The 26,129-nt window shown below is 36.0% G+C and overlaps 1 protein-coding gene across 3 annotated transcripts in view; it reads left to right on the forward strand.

Annotated features, from left to right (window-relative positions):
• Positions 1–25,660, forward strand: part of ADAMTS20 (ADAM metallopeptidase with thrombospondin type 1 motif 20) — a 195,624-nt gene extending 169,964 nt beyond the window's left edge. For all 3 annotated transcript variants that reach the window (XM_007168333.2, XM_057557413.1, XM_057557412.1), the window contains 2 exons: positions 21,696–21,800; positions 24,208–25,660. In XM_007168333.2, coding sequence (XP_007168395.2) covers positions 21,696–21,800; positions 24,208–24,297 — 195 coding nt within the window. In that variant the 3' untranslated portion in view covers positions 24,298–25,660. The remainder of the gene's footprint in view (positions 1–21,695; positions 21,801–24,207) is intronic.
• The last annotated feature ends 469 nt before the right edge of the window (positions 25,661–26,129 follow it).

A 26,129-nucleotide genomic window follows, 5' to 3' on the forward strand; every position in this document is an offset into this window, starting at 1 on the left:
TGAAAAATCCTGCCCAGGAGATAGTAATTATAATAACGATTTCATTTTGAAGAGAACTAGCTAAAGGGTTTGCCATAGCCCTCTCTTCTAAGAATTTCTCATTCACAGTTTTCATCCTATGACATAGAAAGTATGCTTATGCAAAAAAGAGAGGGCATTTTCTGTATTAGAGAAGGACACTTAAAGGAGTTCAAAAGACACTAGAACTACAGGCTGAAATGAATACGAAAAAAGTTAACTGGAATAAATATATAAATCTTAGGTCCAGAAATTCAAGTAGAACCTGGCAGTGTCATATAAAAAGACCTAGGTGTTTTATTCAACCACCATGAGTTCAATATAACTCGTGTAGACCAAGTAGTAATTTCTTTTTTTTTTTTTTTCATATTGAGTTGTTTTTATTGGCTGGCATAATACATGGATTATTTTCCTCTTCATGGAACAAAATGTGATACCACATTTCTTTACAATTAAATTAAGGCTAAAGAACAACAAAGACATTATGGTTCATATGATGCATTGGAAAGATATTGTCTGTGCTCCACTTGAGCAGAGGGGTAGAATGCCTTTACTTTGTTGCTTTATGAAATGCCAGGTTTTCAGGGCAAATCCTATTAAGGGGTTTTAGTTCCTGCCTGATATTTTGCTTTCTTCTCTGCCAGTTGCCACAGCATTGGAGATGCCTCAGGATTGTTCAGCCCATGGTTGGACTTGATTTAGAAATTAAAACTACCAAATTGGGGAAATGTGTCCATTCATTCTTTCTCATCTATTTATCCACCGAATATCTATCATATCTATAATAAGCTTATTATAATTCTCTGCTTACTTGTCATTTCCCTCCACTACTCTGTAAGCATCCGGTGAAACTGGTTCCTAGGTATATCTTCAATGCCTGATGTATTTACTGAATAAACAGTAAATATTTATTCAGTGTTTGAACTCTCAATGAGCTTTTAGTCTAGGAGAGAAGATAAGACATGTAAATTTAAAAAAAGAATATGTTGGGTTGGGTGTGTGTGTGGGGGGTGGCCATAAGAGATTTACTGGAATTTTGAAGATAGAGATCTGAAATAGTACACTCATTAATGTTTTAGGGGGAAATGATCTATCTCCCTAATGTTTTAGGGGGAAATGATCTATCTCCCTACCATCTATTTCTCCATCTACCTATCTAGCTACTTAGGTAGCACTTTAGTTCTTTATTCATAAGCCATAAACAAACCAAGAAAATCAATTGTTTGTTTGTTTGTTTGTTTCTTTGTTTTGTTACTCACATCACTCTGTTTATGGTCAAATCAGTCATACAATCAACTGGGTCATTCCATCACTGGATGGCTTGAATAATATGTATATATTTTTTTAGACAGCTGGTTCTTATTATCATCAATTTTATACACATCAGTGTATACATGTCAATCCCAATCGTCCAATTCATCACACAACCACCCCCACCCCCCTGCTGCTTTCCCCCCTTGGTGTCCATACGTTTGTTCTCTACATCTGTGTCTCGATTTCTGCCCTGCAAACCAATTCATCTGTACCAATTTTCCAGGTTCCACATATATGGGTTAATGTACAATATTTTTCTCTTTCTGACTTATTTCACTCTGTATGACAGTCTCTAGATCGATCCACGTCTCAACAAATGACCCAATTTCGTTCCTTTTTATGGCTGAGTAATATTCCATTGTATATATGTACCACACCTTCTTTATCCATTCGACTCTCGATGGGCATTTAGGTTGCTTCCATGGCCTGGCTATTGTAAATAGTGCTGCAATGAACATCAGGGTGCATGAGTATTTTTGAATTATGGTTTTCTTTGGGTATATGCCCAGTAGTGGGATTGCTGGATCATACGGTAATTCTATTTTTAGTTTTTTAAGGAACCTCCATACTGTTCTCCATAGTGGATGTATCAATTTACATTCCCACCAACAGTGCAAGAGGGTTCCCTTTTCTCCACACCCTCTCCAGCATTTGTTGTTTGTAGATTTTCTGATGATACCCATTCTAGCCAGTGTGAGGTGATACCTCATTGTAATTTTGATTTGCATTTCTCTAATAATTAGTGATGTTGAGCAGCTTTTCATGTGCTTCTTGGCCATCTGTATGTCTTCTTTGGAGAAATGTCTATTTAGGGCTTCTGCCCATTTTTGGATTGGGTTGTTTGTTTTTTCAATATTGAGCTGCATGAGCTGTTTATATATTTTGGAGATTAATCCTTTGTCTGTTGATTCATTTGCAAATATTTTCTCCCATTCTGAGGGTTGTCTTTTCGTCTTGTTTATGGTTTCCTTTGCTGTGCAAAAGCTTTTAAGTTTCATTAGGTCCCATTTGTTTATTTTTGTTTTTATTTCCATTACTCTAGGAGGTGAATCCAAGAAGATCTTGCTGTGCTTTATATCAAAGAGTGTTCTTCCTATGTTTTCCTCTAAGAGTTTTATAGTGTCACAGTCTTACATTTAGGCCTCGAATCCATTTTGAGTTTATTTTTGTGTATGGTGTTAGGGAGTGTTCTAACTTCATTCTTTTACATGCAGCTGTCCAGTTTTCCCAGCACCACTTATTGAAGAGACTGTCTTTTCTCTTTTGTATATCCTTGCCTCCTTTGTCATAGATTAGTTGACCATAGGTGCATGGGTTTACCTCTGGGCTTTCTATCTTGTTCCATTGATCTATGTTTCTGTTTTTGTACCAGTACCATATTGTCTTGATTACTGTAGCTTTGTAGTATAGTTTGAAGTAAGGGAGTCTGATTCCTCCAGCACCGTTTTTATCCCTCAAGACTGCTTTGGCAATTCAGGGTCTTTTGTGTCTCCATACAAATTTTAAGATGATTTGTTCTAGTTCCGTAAAAAATGCCATTGGTAATTTGATAGGGATTGCATTGAATCTGTAGATTGCTTTGGGTAGTATAGTCATTTTCACAATATTGATTCTTCCAATCCAAGAACATGGTATATCTCTCCATCTGTTGGTATCATCTTTAATTTCTTTCATCAGTGTCTTATAGTTTTCTTCATACAGGTCTTTTGTCTCCCTAGGTAGGTTTATTCCTAGGTATTTTATTCTTTTTGTTGCGATGGTAAATGGGAGTGTTTCCTTAATTTCTCTTTCAGATTTTTCATCATTAGTGTATAGGAATGCAAGAGATTTCTGTGCATTAATTTTGTATCCTGCAACTTTACGAAATTCATTGATTAGCTCTAGTACTTTTCTGGTGGCATCTTTAGGATTCTCTATGTATAGTATCATGTCATTTGGAAACAGTGACAGTTTTACTTCTTCTTTTCCAATTTGTATTCCTTTTATTTCTTTTTCTTCTCTGATTGCTGTGGCTAGGCTTTCAAAACTATGTTGAATAATAGTGGTGAGAGTGGACATCCTTGTCTTGTTCCTGATCTTAGAGGAAATGCTCTCAGTTTTTCACCATTGAGAATGATGTTTGCCATGGGTTTGTCATATATGGCCTTTATTATGTTGAGGTAGGTTCCCTCTATGCCCACTTTCTGGAGAGTTTTTATCAGAAATGGGTGTTGAATTTTGTCAGAAGCTTTTTCTGCATCTATTGAGATGATCATATGGTTTTTATTCTTCAATTTGTTAATATGGTGTATCACATTGATTGATTTGAGTATGCTGAAGAATCCTTGCATCCCTGGGATAAATCCCACTTGGTCATGGTGTATGATCCTTTTAATGTGTTGCTGGATTCTGTTTGCTAGTATTTTGTTGAGGATTTTTGCATCTATATTCATCAGTGTTATTGGTCTGTAATTTTCCTTTTTTTGTAGTATCTTTGTCTGGTTTTGGTATCAGGGTGATGGTGGCCTCATAGAATGAGTTTGGGAGTATTCTTTCCTCTGAAATTTTTTGAAGAGTTTGAGAAGGATGGGTGTTAGCTCTTCTCTAAATGTTTGATAGAATTCACCTGTGAAGCCATCTGGTCCTGGACTTTTGTTTGTTGGAAGATTTTTAATCACAGTTTCAATTTCATTACTTGTGATTGGTCTGTTTATATTTTCTATTTCTTGCTGGTTCAGTCTTGGAAGGTTACACCTTTCTAAGAATTTGTCCATTTCTTCCAGGTTGTCCATTTTATTGGCATAGAGTTGCTTGTAGTAGTCTTTTAGGATGCTTTGTATTTCTGCGGTGTCTTTTGTAACTTCGCCTTTTTCATTTCTGATTTTATTGATTTGAGTCCTCTCCGTCTTTTTCTTGATGAGTCTGGCTAATGGTTTATCAATTTTGTTTATCTTCTCAAAGAACGAACTTTGAGTTTTATTGATCTTTGCTATTGTTTGTTGCTATTTCATTTATTTCTGCTCTGATCTTTATGATTTCTTTCCTTCTAATAACTTTGGGTTTTGTTTGTCCTTCTTTCTCTAGTTCCTTTAGGTGTAAGGTTAGATTGTTTATTTGAGATTTTTCTTGTTTCTTGAGGTAGGCTTGTATAGCTATAAACTTCCCTCTTAGAACTGCTTTTGCTGCATCCCATAGATTTTGGATCGTCGTGTTTTCATTGTCATTTATCTCTAGGTATTTTTTGATTTCCTCTTTGATTTCTTCAGTGATCTCTTGGTTATTTAGTAACGTATTGTTTAGCCTCCAGGTGTTTCTGTTTTTTACGTTTTTTCCCCTGTAATTGATTTCTAATCTCATAGTGTTGTGGTCAGAAAAGACGCTTGATATGATTTCAATTTTCTTAAAATTACTGAGGCTTCATTTGTGACCCAAGATGTGATCTATCCTGGAGAATGTTCCATGCGCACTTGAAAAGAAAGTATAATCTGCTGTTTTTGGATGGAATGTCCTATAAATATCAATTAAATCTATCTGATCTATTGTGTCATTTAAAGCTTCTGTTTCCTTATTTATTTTCATTTTGGATGATCTGTCCATTGGTGTGAGTGAGGTGTTAAAGTCCCCCACTATTATTGTGTTACTGTCGATTTCCTGTTTTACAGCTGTTAGCAGTTGCCTTATGTATTGAGGTACTCCTATGTTGGGTGCATATATATTTATAATTGTTATATCTTCTTGGATTGATCCCCTGATCATTATGTAGTGTCCTTCCTTGTCTCTTGTAATTTTCTGTATTTTAAAGTCTATTTTATCTGATATGAGTATTGCTGCTCCACCTTTCTTTTGATTTCCATTTGCATGGAATATGTTTTTCTATCCCTTCACTTTCAGTCTGAATGTGTCCCTAGGTCTGAAGTGGGTCTCTTGTAGACAGCATATAGATGGGTCTTGTTTTTGTATCCCTTCAGCAAGCCTGTGTCTTTTGGTTGGAGCATTTAATCCATTCATGTTTAAGGTAATTATCTATATGTATGTTCCTACGACCATTTTCTTAATTGTTTTCAGTTTGTTTTTGTAGGTCCTCTTCTTCTCTGTGTTTCCCACTTAGAGAAGTTCCTTTAGCATTTGTTGTAGAGCTGGTTTGGTGGTGCGAATTCTCTTAGGTTTTGCTTGTCTGTAAAGCTTTTGATTTCTCCATAGAACCTGAGTGAGATCCTTGCCGGGTAGAGTAATCTTGGTTGTAGGTTCTTCCCTTTCATCACTTTAAGTATATCATGCCACTCCCTTCTGGCTTGTAGAGTTTCTGCTGAGAAATCAGCTGTTAACCTTATGGGAGTTCCCTTGTATGTTATTTGTTGTTTTTCCCTTGCTACTTTTAATAATTTTTATTTGTCTTTAGTTTTTGCCAATTTGATTACTATGTGTCTCAGCATGTTTCTCCTTGGGTTTATCCTGTATGGGACTCTCTGCACTTCCTGGACTTGCGTGGCTGTTTCCTTTCCCATGTTAGGGAAGTTTTCGACTATCATCTCTTCTAATATTTTCTCTGGTCCTTTCTCTCTCTCTTCTCCTTCTGGGACCCCTATAATGTGAATGTTTTTGCGTTTAATGTTGTCCCAGAGGTCTCTTAGGCTCTCTTCATTTCTTTTCATTCTTTTTTCTTTAGTCTGTTCTGCAGCAGTGAATTCCACCATTCTGTCTTCCAGCTCACTTATCTGTTCTTGTGCCTCAGTTATTCTGCTATTGATTCTTTCCAGTGTAGTTTTCAGTTATTGTATTGTTCATCTCTGTTTGTTTGTTCTTTAATTCTTCTAGGTCTTTGTTAAACATTTCTTGCATCTTCTCCATCTTTGCCTCCATTCTTTTTCCAAGGTCCTGGATCATCTTCACTATCATTATTCTGAATTCTTTTTCTGGAAGGTTGCCTATCTCCACTTCATTTAGTTGTTTTTCTGGGCTTTTATCTTGTTCCTTCATCTGGTACATAGCCCTCTGCCTTTTCATCTTGTCTATCTTTTTGTGAATGTGGTTTTTGTTCCACAGGCTGCAGGATTGTAGTTCTTCTTGCTCCTGCTGTTTGCCCTCTGGTGGATGAGGCTATCTAAGAGGCTTATGCAAGTTTCCTGATGGGAGGGACTGGTGGTGGATAGAGCTGACTGTTGCTCTGGTGGGTGGAACTCAGTAAAACTTTAATCCGCTTCACTGATGATGGGTGGGGCTGGATTCCCTCCTTCTTGGTTGTTTGGCCTGAGGCAACCCAACACTGGAGCCTACCTGGGCTCTTTGGTGGGGCTAATGGCGGACTCTGGGAGGGCTCACGCCAAGGAGTACTTCCCAGACTTTCTGCTGCCAGTGTCCTTGTCCTCCCGATGAGACACAGCCACCCCCTGCCTCAGCAGGAGACCCTCCAACACTAGCAGGTAGGTCTGGTTCAGTCTCTATGGGGTCACTGCTCCTTCCCCTGGGTCCTGATGCACACACCACTTTGTGTGTGCCCTCCAAGAGTCTCTGTTCCCCCCAGTCCTGTTGAAGTCCTGCAATCAAATCCCAGTAGCCTTCAAAGTCTTATTCTCTAGGAATTCCTCCTCCTGTTGCCAGACCCCCAGGTTGGGAAGCCTGACGTGGGGCTCAGAACTTTCACTTCAGTGGGTGAACTTCTGTGGTATAAGTGTTCTCCAGTCTGTGAGTCACCCACCCAGCAGTTAATGGGACTTGATTTTACTGTGATTGCCCCCCTCTTACCATCTCACCGTGGCTTCACCTTTGTACTTGGATGTGGGGTATCTTATTTGGTGAGTTTCGGTGTCCTCCTGTCGATGATTGTCCAGCAGCTAGTTGTGATTCTGGTGTTCTCGCAAGAGGGAGTGAGAGCACGTCCTTCTACTCCACCATCTTGGTTCCCAAATCCCCAAGTAGTAATTTCTAAACTGCCCAGTATAATCATAAGGTACCAAAACACAATATTGAGACCAAAAGGTTTATTTGTACTTGACACTGGAATATTATACTTATTTAAAAATATCTGTCTGGGAAAGATAAATTTGTAATCTATCTAGGAGTAGAAGGTGACAATCAGGAAAAAAAGGAAGGTTTAAATTACGTTATGTTAGGAAAATGAAGAAGGTAGCCAGGAAAATAGTGGGAGGTTATGATAACTACTATTAAATATGTAAGGAGCTCCATGAAAGAGGAGTGACATCAGTATGTGTTACTCAAGGAGACATTAATGGGGCAGAAGATTCCAGCTCAAGATAAAGAAGACTTTTGACAAGGAGAGTTGCCCAATAAACAAACCACCCCTCCCCCAAAAAAATCCGAGGCCTCAATAAATCACTAATTTTTGCCAATATTTTTATAAATTGATCTTGTACTCTGCAACCTTGCTGAAATCATTTATTAGTTGTAATAGTTTTTTATTGGATTCCCTGGGATATTCTATATACATAGTAATGTCACATACAAATAATTTTACTTCTTCCTTTGCAATCTGGATGCCTTTTATTTCTTTACCTTGCCTCATTGCACTGGCTAAAACTTTCAGGATAGTGTTGAGTAGAAGTGACAAGAGTGGACATCCTTGTCCTATTCTTGATTTCAGAGGGAAAGCATTCAGTCCTTCATCATTGAGTGTGTTAGCTATGAGTGTTTTGTAGATGCCTTTGATCAGATTGAGGAAGTGCCCTTCTATTCCTAATTGAAGTGGTTTTATCATGACTGTTGGATTTTGTCAAATGCTCCTTCTGCATCTGTTGAGATGATCCTGTGGTTCTTGTCCATTTCCGTAGTGATATGGTGTATCACACTGATTGATTTTTTTTAAAGATTTATTTATTGATTGATTAATTGATTGATTGCTATGTTGGGTCTTCGATTCTGTGCTAGGGCTTTCTCTAGTTGCAGCAAGCGGGGGCCACTCTTCATCACGGTGCATGGGCCTCTCACTATCGTGGTCTCTCTTGTTGCAGAGCACAGGCTCCAGACCCGCAGGCTCAGTAGTTGTGGCTCACAGGCTTAGTTGCTCCGCGGCATGTGGGATCTTCCCAGACCAGGGCGCGAACCCGTGTCCCCTGAATTAGCAGGCAGACTCTCAACCACTGCATCACCAGGGAAGCCCCACTAATTGATTTTTGTATGTTGAAACAATCTTGCATTCCTGGGGAAATCCCACTTGGTCATGGTCATGAGGTCTAATCCTTTTTATATGTTGCTAGATTTTCATCTGTATTCAGAAGAGATATTGGCCTATCATTTTCTTTTTTTTGTGATGTTCTTGTCTGGCTTTGGTATCAGGGAAGTACTGGCTCTGTAGAATAAATTAGGAAGTGTTCCCTCCTCTTCTACTTTTTTGGAAGAGTTTGTGAAAAAATTAATGTTTGGTAGGATTCACCAGCAAAGCCATCTGAGCTTGGGCTTTTCTTTGTGAAAGTTGTTTTATTTACTAATTCAGTCTCTTTACTTACTGTAGATATTTTCAGATTTTCTAGTTCTTCTTGAGTCTGTTTTGGTAAGCTTATGTTTTTTGTTTTTGCTTTTAGGAATTTGTCCATTTCACCAAAGTTATCTAATTGGTTGGCATGTAATTGTTTGTAATATTCCATATAATCCTTTATATTCCTGTGGATTCACAATCATGTCCCCTCTTTGATTCCTGATTTCAGAGCTTTGAGTCTCCTCTCTCTTTTCTTGGTTTGTCAATTTTGTTCTTTTCAAAAATCCAACTTTTGATTTTTGTTGATTTTCTGTTATTTTTCTCTTCTTTGTTTCATCAATTTCCACTCTATTCATTATCATTTCTTTCCTTCTGCTTGCTTTAGATTTAATTTGCTCTCCTTTATTTCAGTGCTTAAGGTGGAAGGTTAGGTCATTGGTATGAGATCTTTTTTCTCTTTTAATATAGGCATTTGCAGCTCTAAATTTTCCTTTAAGCACTTCTTTTGCAGCATCCCTGAAGTTTTGGTATGTTGTGCATTCATTTTCATTCATCTTAAAGTATTTTCTATTATCACTTGTGGTGTCTCATTTGACTCACTGGTTATTTAGGAGTGTGGTGTTTAAGTCCCATGTATTTGTGAATTTCCCACATTTCCTTCTGTTATTGATTTCTACTTTCATTCCATTGTGGTTGGAAAACACATTTTGTATTATTCAATCTTTTAAAATTTATTGAGGCTTGTTTTATACATAGCATATGGCTATCCTGGAAAATGTTCAATATGTGCTTGGAAAGAATGTGTGTTCTGTTGTTGTTGGGTGAAGTGTTCTGTAGATGTCTGTCAGGCCTTGTTGGTTGAAAGTATTGATCAACTCTTCCATTTCCTTGTTGATCTTCTGTCTAGTTATTCTATCTACTGAAACTTTGCAGCTATTATTGTTGAATTGTCTGCTTCTCACTTCAATCCTTTTGTTTCATTTACTTTGTATTAGATTTATTTACCTTGTGATTTTGTTGTACATGACTGTATGCTTGTAATTGTCATAATATCCTGATATAGTGACCCTTATATCATTATAAAATATTCTTCTTTATCTGTAGTACCATTTTGTTTTGTTTTGTTTTAAAGTCTAATTTATCTGATATTAGAATGGCTACTCAGGCTGCTTATAGTACATGGTATATATGTTTTCATCCCATTTGCTTTTAACCTATATATATTTTTGGATCTTAAAAGTGTCTCCTACAGGGAGCACTTTGTTGAATCTCTGCCTTTTGATTGGATTGCTTAATGTTATAACTGATATGTCTGGATTTATCTTTGCCATTTTACTTTTTGTTTTTATATGTCTTATATTGTTTTTGTCTCTTCTTTACTACTTTTTTATTCAGTGAACATTTTCTTGTGTAACATTTTAATTTCCTTAATCATTTTCTCACTATATTTTTAATTGCTTTCTTAATGGTTGCTCTAGGGCTTACAATGTACATCTTAACTCTACTCCAGAATCTCCAGAATTATACTACCTAATTGCAGTGACATATAGAAACATTACTGCTATATATACTCTTTTTCCTCTTCCTTTTTTTTCTTGTTATATTTGTTATCCATACACCTACCTGTGTAACAAACCACAATACATTTTTATAGTGTTACTTTATATAATTTTATATCTTTTACAGATAAGAAATGAGAGAACTTATATTTCATTGAGTTTTTTACATGAGCCTTTTTATTTAGCATTTCTCGTTCTCTTCATTTGTTCCTGTGGTTCTGAGTTATCAGCTGCTATCATTTAATTACTGCAAAACATCTTTGCTTCCATCTGCTTTATTTGTGGCATTATTATCAAATATACTTCATTTCTATATTATACTGGTCAGTAGTATAATTACATACATATTGGTTTATACAATTGCTTTTTAATTTTTATTTATTTATTTATTTATTTATGGCTGTGTTGCATCTTCATTTCTGTGCCAGGGCTTTCTCTAGTTGTGGCAAGTGGGGGCCACTCTTCATCGCGGTGCGCGGGCCTCTCATTATCGCGGCCTCTTGTTGTGGAGCACAGGCTCCAGACGCGCAGGCTCAGTAATTGTGGCTCACGGGCCCAGCCACTCCGCGGCATGTGGGATCTTCCCAGACCAGGGCTCGAACCTGTGTCCCCTGCATTGGCAGGCAGATTCTCAACCACTGTGCCACCAGGGAAGCCCAACAATTGCTTTTTAAACAAGAGAATAAAGAAAAAGAAATATGCAATTATAGTGTTTTTTATAATTACTACAATCACCTCTACTAGTATGCTTTGGTTGTTTTGTATTGTCTGATGTCACTTGACTTCAGCCTGAAAAACTTCCTTTAGTATGTCTAGTAATAACTAGTATGTCTGCTAATAACAAATCCTCTCAGTTTTGTTTATCTGAGAATGTCTTTATTTTGCATTCATTCTTGAAAGATTGATTTCCTAGAAAATTATTGTTTTACAGTTTTTATTTTTCAGTACTTTAAATATTCCATCCCACTGTCCTCTGGCTTCTAGAACTCAGCTATTTATCTTACTGGGATTCCCACATATGTGGTCATTTTTCTCTTGATGCTTTCAGATTTATTTTTATTTTTTTGACTTTCAATGTCTTTATTGTGACATATCTGGATGTAGATCTCTTTGTGTCTACTCAACTTGGAGTCTATTGAGCTCCTTAATTGTGTAGATTAATGCATTTCATGAAATCTAGACAGTTTTCAGCCATTATTTCTTCAAATATATTCTCTGCTCTATTTGGTACTTCCATCATGCATATGTTGGTGCACTTAATGGCGTGCCTTTATTTCTCTGAGGCTTTGTTCATTTTTTCTTCATTCTTTTTTCTATTTTTCAGATTGTTTCATCACTATTGATATCTTTTCAAGTTTGCTGATTCTTCTGCCAGCTCAAATCTACTGGTCGATCTGCTCTAGTGAATTTATTATTTTGGTTATTGTACTTTTCAACTCCTGAAATTGTCCTTTGGCTCTTTTTATGAATATAATTTTTATTTCTTTATTGACAGTCTCTATTTGATGAGACATTATTATCATACCTTCCTTTACTTTTTTAAACACAGTTTTCTGTAGTTCTTTGGGCATATTTATAATAGGTACTTTGAAGTCTTTATCTGCTTAGCCTGACATCTGAAACCTCTCAAAGGCAGTTTCTGTTGCCTTTTCCCCTGTATATGAGTCATCCTTTCCAGTTTCTTTGCATGTTTGTTTCACAATTTTTTGTTGAAAGCGGGGCATTTTAGATAAGATATTTTAGCAACTGTGGATACTAAGTTTCCCCTTCCCTCTAGGACTTGCTGTTTGCTTGCTTATTTATTTGTTTAGCTCTTTGGCTGGGCTATTTCAGGGACATCTATTTCCCCTGTGGTGTGCAGCCTTTAATGTCACTCCTCAGAGGGCTCAGCCTTGGACATGTACACTGTCACCCCTATCTTCCTGGAATGACAGTGTTTCTAGTTGGCCTGTCTTTGATGAAGTTTCTAGATGGTCTGCCTCTACTGATATCACACTCAGCTCTTAGCCTCCACTAATTAGTATATGATCACTCTTTTCTTTCAATAACATCCTGGAGGCATAAATTACTACATGGTCTGATCCAATTAAACTCAGGCCCCTTGGCCAGGGTAGTCTTACAGGTCAGTCTTTGAGGTCAGGTCAGACTTCAAGAGGAGCACTTCTTGGCTGTCTCTTTCCCTGCTTTTCTCTGTTAAACTGAGCTTTGACCTACCATTTGGCTTGTTGCTCTCATCCAGTTACCCCCCATCCTCCTCTTAACTGCACACCACTAAAATCTTATTTTCAATTCACCCTTTAGGCTTAAATTTCCCCATGTTTGGTCCCAAATAAGCTCAGTCTCCTTAGGAAAAGCTATGGAACTTTCTGTTCTTACAGCTTGATTTTCCCCCAAGGAAGAACCTTTGCACCAATTCTGTGGATTGAGTGGGTAGAACCCACTTTGCAGAGTAACATCCCCAGTCTATAAGCAGAATGCTGGGTAATGGCAACATCCCCTGGTCTTCTTGGCTTGCCTTGCTCAGCATGGAACTTCTGCCCTACCAGTGATTTTGAGTGAGACTGATTCAGGCCTTGTGTTCTTGGCCTGCCATGCCTGGGGCAGATCTTCTGATCTATGAGTAGGGACTGAGTGGTGGAAGGGAGCTTCAGACTCTCTGCCATTCTTGCCTCTAAGACAGCTTCAGCAACACAGAGCTGGGTGAGATGAGGAGTGCTGGTGTCCCCTGCCCCCCGCCGCCCCCCACACACCCTAGGAGGAAGCTTAGCCCTAGCAGAGAGCTGGGGGAAATATAGTCCTGTGTTCATAGCTGCACCCACGAAGAGTAGAACTGTCATCTTGCTGAAGTGGGGGAAGAGAGGACAGGTCATGGTTCAGATGTCACAGATGCTTACTGTTCTTACCTAGATTTCATAGATTTTCCTGAATAAATGTTTCTCCATTTTTTTGTATAGCCTCAGGACAATTTCAAGAGACTTGAAATGGTTTTGTATTTTATATTTTTTTTATATTTGAAATTAAACATTTTATTTTGAGGTAACTGTTGACTGACATGTAGTTCTAAGAAATAATAGAGATCCCATGTACCCAGTTTCCCCAAATGGTAACATCTTGCATGATTATAGTATAATATCGCAACTAGGATATTGACATCTCTACATCAATATACAGAACATTTTTATCACCACAAGAACTTTATTTTTTAAAATTTAATTTAATTTAATTTTTGGCTGCGTTGGGTCTTCGTTGCTGTGTGCAGGCTTTCTCTAGTTGCAGCAAGTGGGGGCTACTCTTCATTGCGTTGCACGGGCTTCTCATTGTGGTGGCTTCTCTTGTTGCAGAGCACAGGCTCTAGGCACACAGGCTTCAGTAATTGTGGCATGCAGGCTCAGTAGTTGTGGCTCGCAGGCTCTAGAGCGCAGGCTCAGTAGTTGTGGCACATTGGCTTAGTTGCTCCACGGCATGTGCGATCTTCCCGGACCAGGGATCGAACCCGTGTCCCCTGCACTGGCAGGTGGATTCTTAACCACTGCGCCATCAGGGAAGCCCCACAAGAACTTTTATAATGACAACTACTTCCCTCCTACCACCAGCCTCACCTTATCCCCTAGCAACCACTAATCTAGGCTTCATTTCCATAATTTTTGTCTTTTCAAAGATGTTATATAGGTGGAATCATACTAGTACGTATGTCTAGAACTTCTAGCATTATTTTGAAGAGTGGTGATAGTGGACATGCTTTAATTGCTTCTGATCTTAGGGGGAAAGCATTCAGTCTTTCACCATTAACTCTAATGTTAGCTATAGATTTTTGGTAAGTGTTCTTTACCAAGTTGAGAAAGTTCCTCTCTATTCCTATTTTTCTCTATTGTTTCACTGAAGAAAGAGTCCACAGGTCTCCTCAAAAGCCATTCCAAATGTACTCCCTCTATTGGCTATATTTTTTAAGGTACATAGCTTTGCAGAGGAATCTCAGGTTCTCATTCAATCTTTGAGCCTGGTTAGCTCTATTCATGTCCATTATTCTCCTTCCCTGCTTCACTCATGTTGGCCTACCAGATGATTGGTTTCCCTCCAAAATGGTGACTCTCTGACCTACATCTTTTATTTACTTCTCTTCCCAGGACTGTGCTTTTCCTGATGAACTCCCCCTTCTGAAGTCTTACACTGTGTCTCTTTGAACACTTGTTCTAAGGTCAAGGATATGTAATCTAAAACTTTTAGCACTTTAAACAATCTTTTCTTTCACATATGGATATTTAAAATAACTTTTCCATTTTGACCCTTTTAAATGGAGACTATTCAGTCTCCAATGACCAACCCATGTCAAGACTGGTCAACTTTGTCCAACAATCCATATTCCTTCTAATAAATGCCTTCTGGTCATATACTTGATATGATTAGAAAGAAGTAAATTGAGGATGCCACCTAGAGATGTGAAGAGTGTGCTACAAGGTACTATTACCTCGGAAAGGTCATGAAATTCTGGGAATCTGGTCCTTTTCATTACATGTTGAATTGAATAAATCTGGTCAATGAGACATCAACAAAGTTCACAGGAGACTGATATACAAATAAGTAATATAACTGTCAAGTGGAATCAAAACTCCTTTTATCTCATTAGTAAACTTTCCTTGTAGAAAATACCTTAACAGCAAATTATTCTAAACAGTATATTTCTCAATGAGCATGAAATCAGAATAAGAGATCTTAGCACAATCAAGTTTTTAAATGATAAAACAAATATTTTCATTAATTTCTAACTCCATTACTCCAATTTTTATGTAACGTCATTTTTCCCTACAATATCTTGAGAAAGTTACATAGTTATAAACTGGGTAACCCCAGTTTACAGTTGGAGAAACAGACACTCTGTGTCAACAACCTGTACAAGATCCTTGAGGAAGTCAGAGGTAGCCCCAGTGTAGTAATAAAATGCTCCTCTCTGCTAGTCAAGGTGAGATGGCTCCCCCACTTAGGTGGCATTTCTGGAATGCAAAGCTCTATTTCCAAAATTAGATGTTATTGGGCATAGGTATGTGCTGTCAAAAAAAGGTATGCCCATTTTTTTCAGTCTGTATTCAAGTGCCTGAAGTTACTGTTACCAAAAATACAAACTGCCCAGTATTCTTGAAGCTATTCTGTCAAATATATAAACCAGATTCTGTGTTAAGTTATACAAGATTTGCATGAATACTCTCCAGATGTTTGATGTCACAGAAAGAACTTATTCTGTTGTTTGGGATTCCTCAAAACCATATCCTCTGTGTTTGCATATGACAGGACACCCTGGGACATGAATGCTAAAAAGAGAATGGATACATATGGCACTCTCTAGGGAAAATAAACTTTGCCACATTGTAATATAAGATGAAGTTAAGGAGTGTGATGTGACTTTAGAATATATATATATACATATGTATATATATATATGTATATATATGTATATATGTATATATATATATCAAAAGTGAAGTAAAATGTTTGGTACTTTTCACAGAGCCATAAAAAAAAAAATCACAATGTGTATCTCTTTAGCTGTTTCGTAATTAATATTGATTACATGAGAGCAAGAGAAATAACCAATGCCAGAGGATCATGGCCAGCACCCATTTTGAGTATTCAGAGCCAGTTTTTAAATATTTTGAAAGTGTATTCTTTATTATCAGAGTGTAGAGTTTGATATATATGCATAAGATCTACCCTTTTATTTATATTGTTTAGATCATCTCTCTCCTTATTTTTGCCTGCTTGATCTATTTTGTTATTAAAAGTGCTATATTAAAATTTCCTATTATTAGGGTGTTTCTACCTATGTCCCCTTTCATCTCCTGTAGTTTTGTTTCATAAAAGTTGCTGTGTTATTTGATGCATAATACTCACATGTTATGTCTTCATTGTGGATTATGGTTTTTAGCACTTCTTTGTCATGTTTTCCTGATTTCGTACTTGAATTCTACTCTACCTTATCAGGATTTGTTACCCCTGTTCTCTTTTTATGTCCATTTTCCTGGTATACTCTTGCACATGCTTTTAATTTTGGCCTTTATGAGTCACTTTAAGTGTGTCTCTTACATATAGCATGTACTTGGGTTTTGTTTGCAAGCCAATTGGAAATTTTTTTCTTTAAATAGGTGTTATATTCATTCACATCTTAAGTTAAAAAAAACAATAAAATTGCCTTTATTAGTATACAGTTTTAACATACATACAGATTCATGTTACTATTACCATGATCTGAATATAGAACAGCTCCCTCACACTTCCTCCATGGAGTCAATTCCTCCCTCCCACCTAACACCTGGGACACACTGATCTTTTTTCTGTTGCTTTAGTTTTGCATTTTCTGGGATGACATAGAAATGTGGCATAAATGGAATCACACAATATGTAACCTTTTGAGATTGACTTCCTTCACTCAACATAATGCCTTTGAGGTCCATCTGTGTTTTTGCATGTGTCAATAATTTATTCTTCCTTATTGCTGAGCATTATTCCATCAAATGGATGTCATACAGTTGTCCTACAGTTTGTTCATTTGTTGGAAGAAAATGAGTTGTTTATAGTTTTTGGAGATTATGAATAGAGCTGAGATGCACATTTGCGTACAGGTTTTTGTGTGAACGTACATTTTCATTTCTCTGGGATAAATGCCTACGAGTGAGATTGTAGGGTCACATGATATGTGTATGTTTAACTTTATAGGAAACTGCTAAACTGTTTGATACAGTGGCTGTACCATTTTTTATTCCCACCAGCAAAGATTAAATTTCTAGTTGATTAGCTTCCTTGTCAGCACTTAGTATTGTCAAGTTTTTTGTTTGTTTTCCCATCTTCTGTGGTAGCTCAATGCAGTTTTAATTTACATTTCACTAATGGATAATAATGTTAAGCATCTTTCATGTGCTTATTTGCCATCTGTATATACTGTTTGGTGAAGTGTATGCCCAAGTCTTTTGCTCATTTTTAAAATTAAGTTGTTTGTTTCCTTATTGTTCCTTATTGTTTAGTTTTGAGAGTTCTTTATATAGTCTGGATACAAGTCTTTTGCTGTATATAACATTTCCAAGTCTTTTTCTCCTGGTCTGGACCGTATCTTTTTTTTCTCTTAATTGTCTTATACAGAGTGGAAGTTTTAAATTTTAATGAAGTCAAATTTATCATTTTTTTCCTTTGTGGGTTGTACATTTAGTGTCATATTTAAGAACCTTTGACTTACTCCAGGTTACAAAGATTTTCTTCTATGTGTTCTTAATTTTTTTTTATAGTTCTATGCTTTACATCTAGACCTATGACTGATTTTGAACTAATTTTTTATGAAGTCGGAAGGGTTTTGCCTATAGACATCCAGTTATCCTAACACCATTTGTTGAAACGACAGTGCTTTCTCCAGTAAATTGCCTTTCCGCCTTTGTCAAAAATCAATTGGAGGGGACTTTTCTGGTGGTCCAGTGGTTAAGAATCTACACTTCCAATGCAGGGGCATGGCTTCAATTCCTGGTCGGGGAACTAAGATCCCATATGCCGCGTGGTGAGGCCAAAAATATATATATATATATTGCACATATTTATGTGGGTCTATTTCTGACTCTGTCTTCTGTTCCATTGATCTACATGTCTCTCTCTTCACCAACACAGCACTGTCTTGGTTATGATAGCTTTATTATAATAAGTGTTAAAACAAGGTAGTGTGGGTCCTTCAAATTTATTTTTTTTCAAACTTGTTTTAATTATTTTAATTTCTTTGTCTTTTGATATAAATTTTAGAATCAGTTCTCTTATTGGAATTGCATTAGATCTATAGATCCCATTCATAATAAAATATGTGGAACAAACTTTAAAATTGTAAAACCTAATGATATAATGGGCACATATGAACCAACCAGTCAATCAAAGAAGTGGAACATTAAAACTTGCATCTATTTCTGTGCTTTCCCTCTGTCTTGTATCCATAACTACTTTTTCCTTTGATGAAGCTAATTACTCAAGGGCAAACATTCGAATTTGTTGAATTCTTAGGTCTTCTGAATCACTTTACCTTCCACTTGTGATTTGGCTTTTAGAATTTTACTTCTTATGATGGCCTCTTCTAAAAAATGTCGAGAGTACAAGAGGAGATAAACTTCATACTACTTCAAAAAACCATATTTTTTAGTTTCTACTATGTTGAACTAATTTTTCAAGTTAAACATTAGGTTTAAGGAGGTTTAAATTTTAATCTCAAATAAAGTAATGGAATTGAAATAAGTAATTAATACAATTATTCAGTCATTTATTACTTCTAAAGTTCCATAGGAATGTACCAGTACCTTTCTTATGGCACCTATAATTCTCTACATTGCATCACATTTATTTATGTGTATATCAGATTTAGTTTCCTCCATTTTATTAAAATATAATTGTCATTAAACATTGCATTAAAGGTGTACAACATAATTATTTGACTGTATATATTGAAAAGTTATCACCACAATGGTTTTAGTTAACATCCATCACCTCACATAGTTACAATTTTTTCTTTCTTGTGATGAGAACTTTTAAGATCTACTCTCTTAGCAACTTTCAAATATACAATACAGTATACTTAACTATAGTTACCATATTGCACATTAATCCCCAGATTTATTTATCTTGTAACACCCTCACCCATTTCCCCCTCCAACTCCTACCTCTGGCAACCACCAATCTGTGCTTCACTTCTCAAACCTGGAGCAAGACCTCTCTCTGTATTGCAGTAGTGCTTCATACCAAGTCTGCCACTCAGTTAATTTCAAACAAATGAGTGAAGTGTATTTTTACCTCTGTCAATATCATCCCAGATTTCAGTTGAATTGTTTTGCCATTTCTTTGAGATTGTATTATGTAGCTTTTGAACAAGGACTAAAGATGTAAGCAAAGCTCATGAAAATTAGTCTGGAGAAATGAAACAGCAGATATTTCTAGACCCAACTCATTGTTAATGACCACCTAAGTCTCTCAGTACTGTAGTCAGTTGGATTTTTGTCTTTCCTTTCCAGCTGAATGCTTCCAAGCAACCTTGAGCAGGGAGGTAAAGAATAAATGGAAGTGTAGACTATTAGGTTGTGAAAACATTGCATTCCCCCAACTGGGGCACTCAATAAGTGGCTAGTCACAGGAAACCTACACCACAGAATATAGTTCCATTTCTTTTATTTGGTGAGAAGCCTATTTATGAGTTAATGTGGGATGAAGATATTCAGTGCAAAACCTGTATCAGATGACTAAGTGTTAACCAGTAGAATATATCCTTAGAATTACTCCTTCTCATTCAAATATTTACTAATATAAAATTCTGGGCTTCCCTGGTGGCGCAGTGGTTGAGAATCTGCCTGCCAATGCGGGGGACACGGGTTCGAGCCCTGGCCTGGGAGGATCCCACATGCCGCGGAGCAGCTGGGCCCGTGAGCCACAATTACTGAGCCTGCGCGTCTGGAGCCTGTGCTCCGCAACAAGAGAGGCCAAGATAGTGAGAGGCCCGCGCACCGCGATGAAGAGTGGCCCCCGCTTGCCACAACTAGAGAAAGCCCTCGCACAGAAACGAAGACCCAACACAGTCATAAATAAATAAAATAAATAAATAAATAAAGCATGACACAAATTAAGCAATGTGAATACCATCAAGCTTTAAAAAAAAAAAATCTGATGTGTCTAGCATTAGTGTCATTCATTATCACGAGCATGAAGGGTTTAGCTGTGTATTTGTGTATTAACTTTTACAATGTTAAAATTTAATATTTATAATGTTGCACTTAATTCACCCATTTAAAAACATTTACTGAGTGCCTAGGCCTTCTTTTGGACTCTAGGAATACAACAATGAAGCAAACATACAGGTCATATTCTAAATTTCATAACCAAATGATGTCTATAGCAATTAATTTTCTTTGAAATTTATCTAAAACAAATTATTTCTGTTTTGGGGAAAATTCTCCATAGATTATCATTGTATTATAAATGTATTTGAATCTCTATTTTGATTTTAAATAAGAAATATATAAGATTGCTAAGAAATCTAACTTAATAAACTAAACTGATACATAATTTTTTAGCAGTTGTAATAATTCATATTATAAATATATTTGAAATCTATTTAGCCTTTGCTTTCATGACAAGATAATATTTTCATTGACATAACATAATCTTTAATGTTTTATCACAGTCTTGCTCAAGATTCCTGAGTCTTAGGCCATAGGATATTGTGATTTGATCTAAGATTGTCCTAATATCGCTCTAAATCTGTATGTATATTAAATATTGGCAGTAGGTTTAATTAGCTTTCATTAAGTACTTCAGCTTTTCAGTGTATAATTGTGTACTGCAAGATCATATACATGTGCCACAAATTTTACCAATTTTAGTCAGGCACTTTCTTAATTAACAGATAAGTAAAGTTTATTTTTTTAAAAATAAATTTATTTATTTAATTTATTTATTTTTGGCTGTGTTGGGTCTTCGTTGCTGCATACGGGCTTCTCATTGTAGTGGCTTCTCTTGCTGCAGTGCACGGGCTCTAGGCGTGCGGGCTCAGTAGTTGTGGCGCACGGGCTTAGTTGCTCTGTGGCATGTGGGATCTTCCCGGACCAGGGATTGAACCCGTGTCCCCTGCATTGGCAGGCGGATTCTCAACCACTGAGCCACCAGGGAAGCCCTAAAGTTTAATTTTTAGCAGAGATAGTCTGGACTATTTTGACATGAAACTGGTTCTTGTGTCTTGAAAATAATTAGATCATAAAGCCACTAGGGGGCTCACATACCATGTGTGTAAATCATGTGGCATCAGACGTACCCAGATTAAGTACTTCTGGGTACTTAAAGCACATGATAACTGGGGCAATAATATCACATTCAGTAGTTTTGTGTGGTAGGTTAAAAAGTAACATTCTTAACACAAAAGGTAAGGGAACAGTAACAGAAGATTCTAGGAAATACATTAAACAGGTGTAACTTAGGGAAATTAGCAACGAGGGGTCAAAAATTGAAACGGGAGAAATGTTAAGTCTGGTTGGTATCAATCCCTGTGAACACCCCTTCTGACTGGACTTGCTGTTGCTACAGGAGCATAAGCTCTAACTGTCAACCCTAGAGTCCTAGTGTTGGACAGAATTACTTTTGCACAAATAACATTATCTGGTATTATTTCAGTTGTCTCTTGTAATTGAGAAGACTTATTTGTAATCAATTTAAAAAGTCTTTAGCCTGTTCATTTTCTTTAGTGTAAGATTGTATCAATATTCTTTCATTTTCTAAAGAAAGAATCTTGAAAATCAATTCGAGTCCTTTCTTATATAATTCCAATTCAGGTGTTTCCAGCCAAGTGCATGCTTAAATATTTTATGAATTCTATCTATTTTTATTTTGTTTTGTTTTCAATCCAGGGACAATTCAGCATTAATTTGGCTGGAACTGGGATGAAGATATCCAGTACAGCAAAGTGGCTTGCTCAGGGCAGTTATGCCTCTGTCATCATTCACAGATCACAAGTAAGTCCTGCTGGACCAAAAAACCTGTCTGAAATACTTCTGTGCTGTGAACTAGCATTAAAGGTCCTCTACTTTAAATTTAGAGTTATATGAAGTTAATGACTAATGCGTTATTGCATATGATGCGCTATATTACATATAATGAAATATAACATTAATTTATGAAATTATGGAATTGAGTTCATTTTTATTCATGTGCTTATGTAGGTTTTATATACGTACACATTCATGTTTAGCCTATAGATATCTGAACATGAAATCAAATGCCAGAGCATATAGATTGAAGTAGCTCAAGTTTGGGGTTGATGGCTTGAAATGCAGGTACTTCAAAAAGAGGTAGTGCTTTTAGCTATACTCTAATTATTAAAGGTTTGTAGGTTTTAATATTTCAAAGTGAGAGGTAACTTTTTGGTTTATTTACCTCACTACTTTGATTTAGTGATAGAGCTGAGGTTGGAGCCATTTGTCATTTAACAAATATCCTTTATAGGTTCTTCAAGAATTAGGAATATTTTTTATGGCTGTATGCATGTTTTCCTCTGTCTACCTTTATCTAGAGAACATTGGTATTTGGTTTTTACCTATAGCACATGTATTATCTAAAGTAGAATCCATTTAATTTTGATGCTGGTATGGTGTACTAGCACATACTCTTTATGAGATGTCTCCTAGTACTTGGAGTTACCACGTCTTAGATAGCATGATTCTATCTATAGTAAATCAGGATCTACATTATAAGTGTCCTCACCTATATTGCACATAAATCAGCACCATCAACAACCCCCTGCCCACTCTAAGGTTTTATAACTTTTCTTTCTTTTGATAAAAGTGACTTCTGTTACACTCCTATTTATATGAATACTACTTGTAAATGAAATTCAATTTTCTAATAATCAGAGACTAAAACATTATATTTCTGAATATTATGCAATTGTGTTTCAATTTATAATTAAAGAATTTAAATTTTTATTATTTCTATCATATGGGCAAGCAGTAGGCTTTTTAAAAATGGCTATTTCTAAATATTTATTTGGCAAATTTTGGTCTAATCCCTCTTGGTAGAAGAATGGAAATAAATTAATTACCTAGTTAAAGTATATTCTGAGCAAGTAGAAAATTTAGAGAGTGCAATGAGATATTCTGATTTTATCCAGCTTTTAGGTATCTTTTGGTTAAATGAGATCTGGCTGAGGGCAGCAGTAAAAATGAATATTTAGTACAGTCATTCCTTTTGCTTCTATTTAAGTTCTATTCTAAAGATTATTTGTTTATTTAATTGAGAATTTCCCCCTCAATCAAAAATTTTGCACATGAAGGTATTTCCTGAGATCTGTTGCCTGGTGTGAAACTGAGACTTGTGAAACCCGAATGTACTTATGGAAATGCACGCATATTTTCATTTCCCAGTAAATTTAAGCAAGATTAAGGGTTTACTTATACAATCCGTTTGCGAACAGGAATGTATATAAATTGGAATTTTTACTGCCATTCCTTTCTCTGTTTACTCAGACTCTCTAGAGTTTAGAAAGCTTCTGAAAGGAGAGGCAACTTCAAAAGCCCCTGATCTCAAAACATTCTTCATCCTCAAAAGTTCCAGGAACCCAAAGTTTCCTTCTCTACTCTCCCTCCTTAGATTAAAAAAACAAAAACAAAGCAAAACTTACCTTTTCTAGAAACTACAGGAGTTCAAGCTATTTTTGCTTTATCCTATTAAAATGCCTTTTGACTTTTGGACCTAAAGATGGAAGACAGTTTGGAAAGAAAATCTAGCATGTCCTGACCACCTCCTTCACCAGCCTCTGCCCACCCATTCCTCAATGAGCAGCTCTGATTTCCTAAAAAAAGAAGAATCTCCCTTTTTAGTCCTTGTCTAATTATAATTCCTGCTTTCAGTCCAGTTTTATTACCCGCCCCCCCATTTTATCACCTTCTAAATATTTTCTTCAGGCTGTGTTTCTAATGCTTCCAGGAGATATTTGAGGTTAATATGGCTTGGATTCAGTTAAGGTCATGTTTGCATAATATCTTTCTTTTATTTAGTCTGTGAGAATCTTATATAAAATCATGGCAATGCTAGACAACAGATTGGGAGAGGTTTTAATAAACTCACTGAAGCAAATAGATATCTTGTTGAAAAATAAGTGGGTTGAGATGAATTGTCTAAATTAGAGTGTGGTTTATAATCATTAAGTAGATAATATGAATCTCACATTATCTAATTCCCATGACCACAAATTTCAACTAATCCTGAAATGGCATGATCTTTGACCTCAAGTGTAATTGTTGTATGAAACCTTGGCTAATTATTTCAACCTCATGATTCAAAGCATTTGCTTTTTCTGCCTTGTGCACGCAGATACTAGCTTGTAACAGATTCTCCTGTATCTCTGCCTCTTCCTATTTTCAGGATGGAACCAAAGTCTACGGTAGATGTGGAGGGTTCTGTGGAAAGTGTATTCCTCACATGACTACTGGTCTCCCAATTCAAGTAATATGAACATTCAGAAGTGGGAAGTGTGTCCCAAAGAGGAGACATTCTCTGGAACCTGCAAATAGCTGGTGTTTGGTTCTTTACTCTTCCCTTCCTGAGATTTCCATGTCTAAAATGTCTGTGCCTTTTTTTCAGGGTGCTCCACAGGGAGTCACATCACTGCTTAATTTTTCAAGGCCTTCAAAATAAACTGAACGATATGTGATTCTAATCTGGATCCTTAAAAGGATATAGTAATTTATGGTAGGGTATACAGGGATGCTTGAATTATACCAAGATAATATTGCTGTTAACAGCTTGGACTGGACCACAATTACGTTATGCCTATAAACACACATGTAAATCTCTGCTCTGGTATCCTACTGTACAATGAATGTTTATTCTACTTGTTAAAATGGAGCAAGTAAACATTAGGAAAATGAACTTATTTAAAACTGCCATAAACATATTGAATCTGTCAGGTGAATAGCAAATCAATAGTCACATCAAAAAAGTACATAGCCATTATACTTTCTACTGATACAGCTTAGATACCTTGTTTTATGTTTCCTCTAATTTTTAATTGTGCGTTATGGTGCTTGAAAAAAATCATCCTAAATTATGGTATAATTTTGTATTTAAAATATATGCTTTGGTTAAATACTAAATATGAAATTTTGTGGGAATAATACAGAAGAAGATATGATATAGTAGACTTTGACTTAAAACACCTACCTCTAATTTGATTGTACTTATAAGAGCAATCCATTGTTTTTATAATGTTTATATTCTATCATGTCTTTATAGATCTTATATATGTATATGTCTACTCTTAAAAAATTAATTTTCTCACAGTTAAGTACTGTATTTTACTAATCAAGTAGAAAAGTAAGATTTATTGACATGTTGAAGATACTGTTTTGGTAAACATAAAATTATGTTTACATTTGCAAAATTTTTATTAGAGATGTTCAAGTTATTTCATATCTGAGGTGTCTCAAAGCCAGAACATAAAAGATAGTATAAAAATTAACTATTCATGGACAAATTCTCAGGTATTAAGAGATTTTTTTCAGGTGAATAATTTGTGTATTATATAATAATGTGATTTTAAAAGAATCATAGACAAATAATATTTTTCTATGGCAACCTACTTTATAAACCAAGAAAACTGAATCTACTAATAGATTTTTGCCAGTAAATAGTAGTGTACTAGTTTTACCAACAGAGTTTTTCTTTTTCAAAGATTTATTAGGGGTATATTGTACCATATAAGGTACTAAAGCAATTTTGTGCCAATGTGGTTAGATAAACATTTAGGGATCTCTGTATCAGAAAAGAAGTATTTTGCACTATGTGCCTGAAACCAGTTACAAACATTATTACAAACTGTGTAACATTTTCTAGAAATGTTTTTATTCATAAGTAAAATCTTATAATTTATAAACATTTAAGTAATAAACATATTTGTGTGATACATTAGGACTTTGTTTTCATTTTCCTTACAGGTTAAAAAAAAAAAAGGATTCGTCACCAAAAGGTCTATAACTCTAAAATCACTTCAGAAATTCTAAAAAGATTTTATTCAAATTGTTGCAGCTGGGATGGAAACAGCTCCTGTCCAGTGTATACCCTTCTCATGGAAATATGGGCAGGAGGCTGACAAAAATTTGCAATGACTTCAACAGCTTCTGTTCATAGAAGGGGTACCCATGTATACTCATATTCAATTGGTCAAATTAAATCACATGACCAAATCCTAGTCAATGGGGCAGGGAAATATACTACCTCTACAGTGCAGGATGGCCAGACATGTGGAAATGAGTGAGGACTCACAATCCTCTCCCAAGAGAGGGAGT

Source organism: Balaenoptera acutorostrata, chromosome 11 (assembly GCF_949987535.1).
Source record: "Balaenoptera acutorostrata chromosome 11, mBalAcu1.1, whole genome shotgun sequence".
In the NCBI taxonomy this organism is placed as follows: domain Eukaryota; kingdom Metazoa; phylum Chordata; class Mammalia; order Artiodactyla; family Balaenopteridae; genus Balaenoptera; species Balaenoptera acutorostrata.